Genomic DNA, 13,197 nt, shown 5'->3' with positions numbered 1-13,197 from the left:
ATAAACATACTTAGTGCTGTGAGATATTCATCTTATACTCCTCTACAATCAATATTAATAAATAAAATTAAAATTCTTTCTATTCCTCTAGATCTAGAATACAAAAAAGTTTTAAATATTAAAAGATGTGACAAACCTAAAAAAACTTTGAAAATTCATTAAATATTTTGCTTCTTGTTTCGCTTAAAATGTATATTAATTTATCTTTAGCTTATACGCTCAACAAATTAAGTTTTTGTTATATCTCTTAAACAGGAGAGAGTTGCTCAAACGCGCGTACCACTTAAGTTATTTTTTATTATATATTTTTTATTCGACAACGATTAGTACGCAAATAATAAATGCTAAAAAGTGTAGCTTGATGCTTCAATATCTGCACGGAGAAAATTTTATACTAAAAATTACTATGTACGATTGTAATTACGAACCATAAGAAGAAATTTCAGAGAATTATGCTATAAATAATGTAAATACTACGGTAATTTGATGAAAAATATAGTACAAATTTTTAGAATTGCTTTTTTAATCCTCACTATTTATCATGGTAATTTTTACTATTAAATTTTCTCCGCGTGCAGTTATTACAGCATTTTAACATAACATTTAATTTATTTACTTTATATTTATATTATTTATATTTGATAAATAAATTAATTTATATTAAATAAAAATATGAAATATTAATTTAAGTAACGATATACGTTCAATTCTCTCCGCTACGCTTGCTCTTTTGCATTTTATAGTAAAAAGCAGTTGCGTTTTTATAAATCGATACAGAGATTAAAAATCTAACAGAAAAATGGATGTATTAAAATAAATACGCGTGCGCGAAGATGCTCTTTTCACACCAATGTTATATAATAATTTATTCAACATTGTTTCTTTTCAGCTTTGAGGTGAATCACGAAATTACGATCATTCTAAAAAAGCCACATGCGTTCCGGTAGATTTCAATGCATGGAAGAAGCGTTGCCAGGAACTACACATCCGGAAGTATATGCAACGTAAATTTCTAAAAATACATAATTAAACATAATATAAACATTTTGCTTTTCCCTTGAATTCGTAATTAAGATAATTGTTAGAGATAATTGCGAGGATCTATAATTATTAACGGTACGTGACGATATTGTAATTTAATTCGTGACATGTATTTTTACGTTGGAACTGTCGCCTTCTTCGTGATCTTAAATCGAAAGTGAAGACGAAATGCAAAACGAAATCTTGCTGCGATTTGAGTAAACAATTCAAGTTTTCTCTCGATGTTTAACGAGACGGTTCTTCCGCCTGTCTGCAGTAATTAATTATACCGACCAACAAAGTGAAATAAGATATGTTGAAAAGAAAAAGATGGCGAGCGGCTCGACACTGTAATAATTCTTATCGCGTTGAAATTAGATCGCAGGTTCTACAAGAATGCTGTAATTAAAAACTGCTTAGCATATCCTACCGGTCTTTTCCGAGGTTTTCTTATAGGAGGAGATTCTACAGGATATCGCGGTATGGAAATACACAAGGAAGAAAACAAAAGAGCCTTTAATTGAAAATATCCCGAACAGAAAGTGCGGAAGGTGATTAACCTTGTACTTTCTCGAGACGCAGGGATAACAAGAAAATACAAATTTCAATCTGTTATGCGATATTTTTTGTTTTTCGATAATAGTCTCGATGTTCGTCCGGTTGACGCTATTTGCCAACGAATTTTAAAGCCATCTTCCTTCTTCTCTTCTAAGGCAAGCTTATCGACTTCCTCGGAAGGGGATGAACGACGTTGTCGTCTCCTCCGTTTGACGAAGGAAGAAACTGCGGTCGATAAGGATTAAATTGGTCCGCGTTTCACTTGCTGGGTGGGGGTCTGATTTGCACGCGAGTACTTCCCGCGAGGTTGCAGTCAACTACTATCTGTGCCAAACAGCGACGATGCGACGCGGCGCCCGACATATCAGCGCGGGGATACTTACCTTCACCTAGACCTTTCTTTCGCCGTACGAGAGGGGATCCATGTATAAAGGCTTTCTTCTTGCTAGCAATGGCACCAGAGACCATAATATCATTCAACCATTCGGCCGCCACCAGATTACGGAAGTTAGTTACGAGAGCAACCCCATTTCAGCAAGCATGCAGTACATTGTAGTAAGTATTGTAATAAATCTTTGCAAAAATTTATAACTCTCTCTCTCTCTCTCTCTCTCTCTCTCTCTCTCTCTCTCTCTCTCTCTCTCTCTCTCTTTTTCTCTGATTTTTATCCATACTATTATCTTTATGTCTTTGTGTGTATATTGTATGTATACGTGTTTTTATATAAAGTGTTTAAAAAGACGAGATGTAATCGTTGTATGTTGTAACTTTTTATTTCTAACTAATTTTTGAAACATTGAGCTTTTACAGTTTTAACATAATGTAATAATTTATGTAAAAATATTACAATTTATAATAATTTTTAAGAAATAAAATGTTTATTAAGATTCTATTTAATAGATGCACAATATGAATATCACACTTATTTGTTTATTATTTGACTTTTAAAACAAATATTATTAAACAAGAATTAGATAATAATTATACATTTATTTAATGAATTTAAATTTGCAATTTTATAATAGCATTTGGAAACTAATAAATTAAATATTTTACAATTACTTTAATATAAATGTATTATATCTATCTATTGTATAAGGTGCTCTGCAATCTTTTATTTTAATATCTTCTAAAAACATTAAAAATTAATAAGCTTATTGAAATTCATTGAGAATAGATAAAACTAACATGTGTCAACAATTTATATAACATTAGGTGATTTTTAAAAAATTATTATTATCATAAAACTTTTTAAGTGTTATAATCTATTAATTATAATCATGTTTACAGCTTTTTTGAACTCTTCTGAATAATTGCTAATCATACATATTATCCGTAATTGGTTAGACCAATTAATTATTATAATTAAAATTGGTATGCAATGTTTATAAATTTAAATTTAATATTAATATTAAATTTGAGGCATATTGTATTCATTATAAATCCCTATCTAGTTCAAACTTTGATTTAAATACTTTCCCACAAAATAATTGAACAACGATAATTATTACGATGTAGTAATCAAGTAACTGCCCATCTAATGCTATATGTAATCTGACATCATTGTTAGATTACACATCACATTAATAACCGACTATCAACTTATACTGCATAATTATACTATTGATCATCCAATTAATTTTCATATACTTTGCTGAGTAATTAGAGCCCACCTGCTTTTTGTTCAGTTAATACCACTATTCATAGCTTATCAACCTTTAATTATAACTCGGATAATTGGCTGGCAGCTTTGTATTCCACTTTCACGCAAACCGATCAAGCCCGCGAAAGTCGGTCACCCTAGAAAGTGATGCGCGAGGAAGTATGATAACAATTGATCTGATGGCGTAGGTGTTCCTGGCGGCTCTCGTCTGCGGGGTATGCTGCATTGAAAATCTGCCGCCTCAGCTCCTATTTCAGCCAAAGAACAGGCGCGGCATCAACGACCATTCGGTGACTTTCCCGTCGGAATCTTCCTCCTCCTATTCGACGCCCGTTCACTCGAGTCTGAGTTCCGGTTACGAGTTTGGTGGACCGTCCGGCGGCTTCTCCCTGGGACACGCCGGAGCACTCCTCAACTCGGGCGGCTCTGTCAGTCACGGAATCGGATATTCTTTAGTCCCATCCGGTGGCCTCGGTCTCGGATATCAATCGCCAGGACTGAGCCATGGTTCCTTGAGTCGCCAGAGCAGCTCTTTGGGCGGACACTCGGCTCAAAGCAGCTACTCATCGCCCAGCATAGCGAGTTTTGGAAGCGGCGGGAGTAGCAACGTGCTTTTCGCACCGACGAAGACCGGTCCCGTTACCTTTGGAATCCACGGTGGTAGCGGCGCCGCCGGCACTTCCGCCTCGTACAACCGATCGCCGGCCTACGCTTCCGGCGGTCACGGGATCTCGGCTTACAGCAAGGAAGGATCTGGTTCTCTTCAGATCGTGTTGGGATCGCAACACGGTGGTCTGTCATTGGGCTCCCCGGGCGCCTCGTCGAGTTACAGTTTTCCCATTCATTCCGCATCCTCGAGCCCTCCGCACTCCGTGACAGGCGGCCTGATTATCGCCGGCGGTTCACCGAGCTCTTACAGCCTCCCAGAGTCTGCGTCCTCTCACGGCATCTCCAGCCTTAGTGGCTCTTCAGGCACTCAAGAAGCATCGTCCACGTATTCTCGTCCGCTTAGCTCCGGAATCTCCGCGTTGTCCTCCAGTGAAGGATCGTCCAATTATGCCGCATCCTCGGGATCCTATGGCACCTCCAGCACTCACTCGGGATTCTCGGGCGCGTCGTCCGGCGGTACCAGCTATCAACTACCGATCGCTTCAGGGTCTTACTCGGGATCGTCCAACAACGCCATCACGTACACGAACTACATTCCGTCTCATTCGTCCAGCAGCAGCGTCAGCTACTCCAGCCCTAGCGTCTCCTACGCAACTCCAAGTATCAGCCACGCGAGTTCTTCTTCCGGCTCCGGTTACTCCGGCGCCGGTGGCAGCTACTCCCTCAGCTCGAATCACGTGGGTTCTAGTTCCAGCCCCGTCGTGACTTACACCGGAAGCCAGAGCTACACGCCCACGTATTACAGCTCGTCCGGCTCTCACGGAACACCCGCGGATTCGCATGGAGCTTACAGCAGCGTAAGCCCGAGATATTTCGGATACACACCGAAATTTTACCACGCGGACGTGGATAGCACGAAATACGACACGATCTCGTACTCGGTTCCAAACGGAAAATACTAATTTATATTTTTTGTAAATCCTCCTACGTCCCGTCACATTCCGCTAGGATTCGATAAAAGCTTAGGATTTTATTATTAATTACAAGATCCGTGTTTTTGGGTCTCTTGACGAACGGGTGATTAAACGGCAAATGCGCCGTGAATTTGAGATTGTCTAATTATATCAAATCTTATGCTGACTCGATCTTGCCATGAAAAATAGTAGTAGTGCTTCAAGGTAGAAGATTGCGCATGTTGTTGAGAATAAAAATAGAGAATTATTTATATTTAAATTTTCTACTGTACGATCTATACCTAATATAGAGAAAGAAATTGTACCCGAATACCGAACCGTTATCTATATTTAGATCGACAAATGTTATAACACATCCCTTCCTCTGTTGTCCCTTGTATCACTGATAATTGTGATAATTGTTACATAATTTTATATTTTCTTTTATAATAAACGAGTTGCTTTTCCAACGCACACGCCAGAAAACCCACTTTACGTCTTCAAAACTGACAGAGGCACGCTCATTATGACCGTTAACGACCGGCAATTAATTTAGAACGGTCGCTCGTAAAACTTGAATAGCGTAAGAGTTTAAATCCGAGTTTCTCGCGAAAGAGTACTGCCGTTAAATTGCGCCTGCATGTTGCACTACATTGCGTGTGGCATGCGTAAGATGTGCTCTGCACCAATGTTTCGCCTCTTAAAGATTGAGCGTGCACGCACTTGACGATTGAGATGATCAGGGAGATCAGAGATGTGAAAGTATATCGCGAAATCGACAAGTAAAGATACGATTGCGTTTCTCATTATCTCAATTAATAGTGCAATTAAATCATATAGAGCGCTGGTTTACTTTCGCGTCCGCATTTACAAATGCATCTACACGAACGGGAGGTAAATTGATTCGACACGCGCGATGGAAGGTAACATGCGTATCACAAGACACTTGAATGGACATTGTTGTCCCAGAATAATTGATGTATCTGGCAACGACTTGGCGCTGCTCCTTCTGCTTTTACTCGCGGCGCTACCGTGAAAGTTATTGACCGCACGAACGGCAACGGTACAGCCGTGCACGAAACGTAATAATAAAAGTACAAGTTCGCCCATCGGACAGAAACGGGATCGCTTTTACTTCAAGGCCGGGACGGGCGAGTAAGAGAGATATACCTTTCTAAACCTTTATTTTATTTTGGGAAAGTGTTTGGCCGGCTCCGACAGCAACGTCAGACTGATCAGATTTATTGGACGGGTTTAACGTAATGCACGTGGGAAAATTGATAAAATATATAGTCTCTTTTCCCTTTTATGTTATAAAAAAATAGTAATTAGCTTTGAAAGCGAAATTACGTAACGAAAATAATATGCAAAGTAAATATTATATCTTGTTAGATATAATCTTGCTAGATTATATTTTTCTTTATTATATATTGAAAGTGTTAAATAAGACACTTATATCGTTCAATTTAATATAATAAATTACAAAACTATGATTACACATTAATTTTAGTATATAAGATTAGTAAAATAATTTCTAAGTATTTTTGTCTTACAACTTAGTAACTAATTGATCGTCACATTTTTCTACTTATACTATATTCTTGTGTTTTTATAAATTCAACAGTTTATAAAATACAAAATAATTTATAATAAACGATAACGACGTTAAGTATATTTTTTTAGACGTTACGCGAGACATTAATAGCACATCTTAATGTAATTTAATTTGAACTTGGTCATCAATGATATGTCACGCCCGATCAAACATCGGGTTGATTAATGAATCGCGAGGGAAATCTATTAATCAGCAATTCGTACGACAGGCTATTTTCGTTAATCGTGTTTCCGACTACGCGACCGTCAGGGAGACATCCGGCCGCCTACGTAAGAAAGCGACTCCAGTTAAGTCCGCTCCGATCGCGCGATCACTTCTTTCGTGCATCTGACCCAATTTCTGCTGCTCGCGTATGCACACCGAACACACGTGTGCACGGATCAACACGCACGCGAGGTCTGCGCGAAACGGCACGAAAGAGCCGCACGCATGTTCCTGCTCTTCCGATGCAACCGACGTCTTTTCTGTACGATGGCCATGTCGCATTGTCCGATCCAACCGGTCTGTATCCCACAAATATAGAAAACGCAACGTTTCACTGTTTTCTGACTGGTTTTGCGAGAGGCGCCGTTCGAACTTCTCTCACTCTCACGCCCGGCACGACGGCGAGAGCGGGAAAAGTTCGCTCTTACTCTTCGCGAAGGCGGTTCCCCCGGGCGGATCCGTCGTCCTCGTCACGCATCTCTGACTTGATCTCGGACTTGCGAGTGTCCGTCCTGTCAGGCGGCCGGGAGATTCACTTTCGTGACATACCGACCTGTAACGCAAGTCTCCTTTTTTTCTCTTCAGTGAAGTAATTGAACGGGATTCGAGTATGTGCGACAGGTAATGTAGCAGCTGGCTGAAAACATTTTTGTTGCTGTGGGATTTCAGAATTAAGTGGGTGGCGAGTTTGCAGTTGAATTTGCACGCAATGGAATTTTTAGAGATCGGTCGTATGATAAGATTTTTTTTAATTTTACTGAAAGTGCAATTTCTTTAAAATCGAATTAATTCTGAAAATTAAACTGTTCATTGAAAATGTTATAATATTGTTTTAACAATAAATATTTAATAAGAAATTAAATTATATTTTATGTTATTTATATATAGATATAAAATTTTTTTTAATTCTCTAAATTTAATTTCTAAGAAATTGAGGTGCACATTTAAAAAATGTTATATTATTTTTAATAAATGTTTAATAGTTGAAAAAATAAATTATATGTACTAATATATGATTAGCATCAGTTACGAACTTTAAAACAAGTTCATAAAATCTGTATTATATCCTAAATAAACAGTCGCGTTTTAATGAAGATGAACATTCTGGCACAAGTAAAAAGTACAAAATTATTCTATGACATCTGTTTCCTTTACCTAAAGTAAGAGAAATCGATAAGAATTCTTTTTTTTTAAAGTAAATTATATATGTTAATTAATATATGTATTAGTATCAGTTACGAACTCTAAAATAAGTTTATAAAATCTGTATTATGTCCTAAATAAACAGCCGCGTTTTAATGAAGATGAACATTCTGGCACAAGTAAAAAGTACAAAATTATTCTACGACATCTGTTTCCTTTACCTAAAGTAAGAGAAATCGATAAGAATTCTTTTTTCTTAAAAAGTAAATTATATATGCTAATATATGTATTAGTAACAGTTACGAACTCTAAAACAAGTTCATAAAATCTGTATTATGTCCTAGATAAACAGCCGCGTTTCAAAGAAGATAAACATTCTAACACAAGTAAAAAGTACAAAATTATTTTATGGCACCTGTTATCTAAAGTAAGAGAAATCGATAAGAATTCTTTTTTTTCCGGCGAACATCGTCGCGACGCAATTGTCCATATCAAATGTTGTGTCACCACAGATGTGGCCTGCCCGATAAGAGGAATATTCCGCCGGAGATGGCGCACGGGTGAAAGTAAAGTAAATCGACGTTTTCAAAGATACGTGAACGTCCACGTCGCCGCGAAAGGCGTTGTTTGAGCGAGATTGGAAAGGTCCTCCTCGAGGATGCCGGAGGGCGCTCCACTTCCTGGTTCGTTCGATATTGAGTGGTCATCGTCTCGCTCGCCGGCCGATTACCTTTAGCCAATCCAGTTCGGACTTTCGCGGAAATCATGCGTTGTCAAATGTGTTTCAGAGGCTCTTTTCTCGGCCACGTGTCGCCAGCAGCTTAGTTAATAATTACCTAATCCCAATAATACTTTATTTCAACGCTTTTTATTCTCAGGCACTTAACGAACTTATATATTAACATATATATAATATAATTTTTTCTGTTAAACTTTATACTTTTTATAATTCTTTGTCATATTTTGATTTAAATAATTCGATAGTAAATCCGAACAAAACAGCAGAGTTAATAATCGTTGAGGAAAGGGATATTGCAGAGACTCTCGCTTGTTTATGTCCGGCGGAAAATAATGGGCTGATGTCTACCTCACTAGACGGGTGATGATAGATCAGCCCGTCACATTCGCCATTTGACGACGTTCGAACGGCATTCTATACATTTTCACTGCGCCATCGGGGCGTGCACTATCACTTCCAGTTGCCTACATATAAGAGTAAAGAAATGTTAAACTAGTTTCCGCGATTTTTCCGGTGGCCGGGTATAAAGGAGAAATTCAATGTCGGTCGATGTGTCATTGAAGGTGGAACCGTCGCGCCGGTCTGATCTGCGAAATTGCTGGTGCGGACGAGGTGCCGAATGAGATAGCGATTAGACGGCGGAAGAAAGCATAGCTTCGTAGCCATCAGACGGCGATAGGTGAATCGCAGCGGAAATGGAGCGGCTGGTCAGTATAAATTCTCTTAATTAACGTAAAAAAAATTTCGTATTTGATTTAACTGTATTGTATTCAGCGCTAATTAAACGTACTGTCTGATTCATTTGCATGGTCTAATTATAGACAAATATATAATATTAAGAAACAGTGTTATGTTTTTTTTAATTTAATATATTTTAATTTTGAAATTTTTATAAAACATACACTTTTATTTTGATTTTGAGAGTTTTGTTTAATTTCGACATGTATTATGTATGCATTGTAGCAATTATATGTATATAATTAATTATCTAGTTGATTAATATTGTACAATGTAGTTATATCTATATGTCTTATGAGTACTAAAATAAAAAAAATATATGTATAATTTACTTCTAATTAATATAACTATTTAAAAAGTTATTGATTGAATTTTATTATAAGTACAAATACTTAATTATAGATACTGCTCTGCTTGCTGTCACCAGCAATTTTTGCCCAGCTGGATCCTAATGACGAACCTTTTCTACCGATACATCCGGTCTACCCTTACAGTCCCAAAGTAATCAAACGGGGCACTGAGGGAGAAGCAAATCCCCAATTAACGTCGGAGCTGTACGTCGCGCCGAAAGTCGACGCCAAGGACACCTACACCTCCAGCTACAGCAGCAATTATCAAAGGGATTCTTATCCCGATTATAATCCACATCTCACAAACAGCACACTCGCGTTTGGCAACCCCTCGTACAACGGCGGCGAGGTGTACGTTTACTCCAACGTACCGTATCCCGCTTATAATTCATATCCCGCTCCGTACGCGGCAAATCCGGTGCCGTCGTATCCTAACTATTACTACCAACTGCCTTATTACTACCCTCATTACTTCAGTCACGCTCTGTTTCCGCCACCGTTGCCGCCACCGTTGGCGTCAGGCGTCGATTACCACGAGACGTCGCAAGCTCCCGTCGCGAAGGACGACAAACAGAACGCGGACAAAAAGGGCGAGAGACCGAGGGAGACTGAGGTGAACCAAGATGCGCCAGCGGCGAGCCAGTTCGTGGACGGTGGCAACTACATAGCTGGTAATTCGCGGGACCTCGACGTGCAATCCAGCACGTACAAAGTGGCCAGCCCGTACAATCAACTCCCGGGCTGGGACATAAAAACTGTGCCGATATCCTTGCCGAAGACGACGTATCGAGTCATCAGCGTGGGCGCGCAGCCGGTTGGTTTGGACTACTCGCTGCCCGCCGTGAAAACTCAGCAGATTGAGCAGATGACGAATCAAGTGCTGGCCGATATACGAACGCAGAACGCGCGGCAGCAAGCCGGTCGTTCCTACGAAAGCAGCAGGGACACCCTGAACAGTGCCAATGACGGGTCGTACGAGAACCAGGCCACCTACAATCTAAACGCGCCGTCATATGTGAGTCTTCCGGTCACGAGAACCAAACCCGTCACCTACGTGATCAATTCCGTCGGAATTACCAAAGTTAATAAGGAGCAAACGAAGGATCCGAACTCGTCTCACAGGGCGCCGAGCAAGAACACGAATGCTTATACGCCCAAGTTGTCGCAGACTCGGCTGCAAACGTCAAACGTATCGCCCGAAAGTGGCAGCAATCATCATGCTCGCGTGAGCGACGGTCGACCGGCAGGTCAGACCGACAAGTACGGCAATTACGGCGCGTCGCAGAGTTACGGCGGCACTCACGGTCAGTCTGGCAGCAAGCAGGAACAGAATTACGGTACTTATCAGAGACAGCCGGTCTCTTATCAGAGTGAGGGTTTTACCGTCGCGCCACAGATACCTCGATCGTTCACGTATCAGTACTCTGCTTACCAATCGGATCAAGTGCAGCAGCTGCAGCAAGATGAAGTCAATATAAATCACGGCAACTTTGGTATTAAACAATACAAAAGATAAAACGTAGCAAGCTCTGATAGAACTGAACTTTGGTGCTGTTATATGCAAGATGTATTGTTGTTATTTTTTTTTATTGTTGAATTGACGCGGCTTCTTTCAGTCCTAGTGACTTAAGTATCTGTATAGAACACCTCAAATATTAAGCACTGTTATATTTATTGATATACCGATTGTTTACGAAAGAGTTAAGTTATAAATTCATTCAATTTTTATACTAAATGTTTCAATGATAATTATTTTATTCCATTTACATAAATTCCAAAAGTTTACAAATAAAAGGTATGTAATTTTTACAAGATACCATAAAATATACTTACAATTTAAGATTTAATGTTTATCTGTTTTGATATTGATCTATTTTTAACATATCAGATTAATATATTAATATTAATAAAAAAAATATTTGTATAAAAATTTTATAATATATAATTGTATACAACTTTTATAATATAGGATAAAATTAACGAAGCAATTTAATTCTGCGATTTAGCTTTCTTAAATAATATTGGAATGGACAAAGTAGTTGCGGTATGATAAACAAAATTTAATAATTTATTCTTAGTCATTTACACAATTTTGAAAAATTTGATAATTTTAAAATTGTTTATGAAAATAATTTTTAATCTGTTCAAAGTTATAATTAAATTTTTTAATTGCTTAAAATTACAAAGTTGAAATTTTAAAGATAAATTATGATAAAAGCGCTGTTAAAAAATATAAATATTTAATTTTAAACAAACTGTTTATAAAAATTTTGTAAATAACGTAAAATTAATTAAATTTTGTTTGAAATAATGTGCAACATCTTTGTCCGTGTCAATTACATTTAATGGAACTAAATTGCAGAATTAAATTTCTTTATAAATTTAATAAATTATAAAATGTTTATGTATATGCTCTCTCTAGGTTATATTCTTTCGTGTTTAAAGAAAAGATTACGAGATCGAGATTAAATTGCAATTTCTTTTTTCACATTACAAAACAGATGAAACGTGCTTATACATTTTCTACACTTTCACTCCCTAATTCGCTAAGTCAAACAAAATCAGTTTATAAATTAATGTTATCCGTCTAACATTATTGATGGCTGTAAGTTGAAACTTAACAATCCTACAAGCATTCTTCGACGGGCACCCGACGCGCGACGTTCTGAATAATTTACTTTCGCATCATGAAAACCGCTAAATGAAAGGCTTACTCATGGGTGTACAAGATTGCTACTTAATACGATTACTTATATCATCTCACTGGTTTGGTACTTTCTTTCGTACGAGCGGTGAATGTCGCTTTTATGTTACCATGAAAACGCGAGCAGGAGATGTTAATCTCTTAAAGTTTACGAGACACGTGAGGAGAACGCAAAGACTATCTATCTTGCAAGAGCGTTTAAACGCGACGATTCTTTTTGGAGCCAAAAAGTCACAATGTCGCATTGAGCCTGATCTGCTACAATCCAACAATGCAGATCTATTTAGCTTTACCGACCTACATATAGGCCGATTTTAAATATGCGTTTTGTAGTCACTAATAAACGTGCCTTTATGCTGCCTTTGACGTTTGCACTCCTTTCTCTCCGGTGTAAGTAACCGGAATAAAAAATTGCGAACCGGTTTCCCTTTTGTGTTTATTTTTGTACTTTACTTTCGTTCGATGAGCGACAGTTTCCTGTTTCTTTATGTCGTGTTTCCTTTCAACGTAATTATACACACGTCATCACAAATTGCGATGTACGTGAAAATCTAGTGGATTAAGATGCGGAAATTTATACGGCGGTGCAATTTTAAGGGTTTATATATCATATTATTAAGCACGCTTTATGCGCCAGATAATTAATGCACGTACAATAGGAAGCTTTTATATTTTCTACTTCCATGTATCAGTAATATTGTCATCACATGAATAAACTTTTTCAATATTATTTTCCTGACTAATTTTCCTGATTAATTTACACTATTAATTTATTTTATTTATAACTCGTGAATCGATTTATAATTTATATTTGCGTTTGATTTTTAAATAGAATTTTGTTTATAAAATTTTATATTTTGCACACATATACACAGAGTTTAATTTACATATTTTGTACATA

At 37.7% G+C, this 13,197-nt stretch overlaps 2 protein-coding genes across 2 annotated transcripts; both read left to right on the top strand.

Annotated features, from left to right (window-relative positions):
* Positions 1 to 163: 163 nt before the first annotated feature.
* Positions 164 to 5,277, top strand: LOC105838826 (putative lysozyme-like protein). The gene is made up of 2 exons (XM_012684683.3): positions 164 to 2,133; positions 3,430 to 5,277. Exons 1-2 carry the CDS (start codon positions 2,002 to 2,004, stop codon positions 4,810 to 4,812), a joined length of 1,515 nt encoding a protein of 504 aa, XP_012540137.2. The 5' UTR covers positions 164 to 2,001; the 3' UTR covers positions 4,813 to 5,277.
* Positions 5,278 to 9,199: 3,922 nt separating this feature from the next.
* On the top strand, positions 9,200 to 11,409 carry LOC105838801. Its single transcript, XM_012684629.3, has 2 exons — positions 9,200 to 9,211; positions 9,645 to 11,409. Exons 1-2 carry the CDS (start codon positions 9,200 to 9,202, stop codon positions 11,106 to 11,108), a joined length of 1,476 nt encoding a protein of 491 aa, XP_012540083.2. The 3' UTR covers positions 11,109 to 11,409.
* The last annotated feature ends 1,788 nt before the right edge of the window (positions 11,410 to 13,197 follow it).

This window comes from Monomorium pharaonis, chromosome 7, assembly GCF_013373865.1.
Source record: "Monomorium pharaonis isolate MP-MQ-018 chromosome 7, ASM1337386v2, whole genome shotgun sequence".
In the NCBI taxonomy this organism is placed as follows: Eukaryota; Metazoa; Arthropoda; class Insecta; order Hymenoptera; family Formicidae; genus Monomorium; species Monomorium pharaonis.
Note: the sequence above shows the minus strand (reverse complement) of the source record. Positions and strands in the feature narration are given on the sequence as shown.

Excerpts from the sequence above, each read along its gene's own strand:
- LOC105838826 (XM_012684683.3), top strand. The coding sequence starts at position 2,002 with ATGTATAAAGGCTTTCTTCTTGCTAGCAATGGCACCAGAGACCATAAT. Across the intron at positions 2,134-3,429 it reads CAAGCATGCAGTACATTGTA|GTGTTCCTGGCGGCTCTCGT; the intron begins GTAAGTATTGTA and ends CTGATGGCGTAG.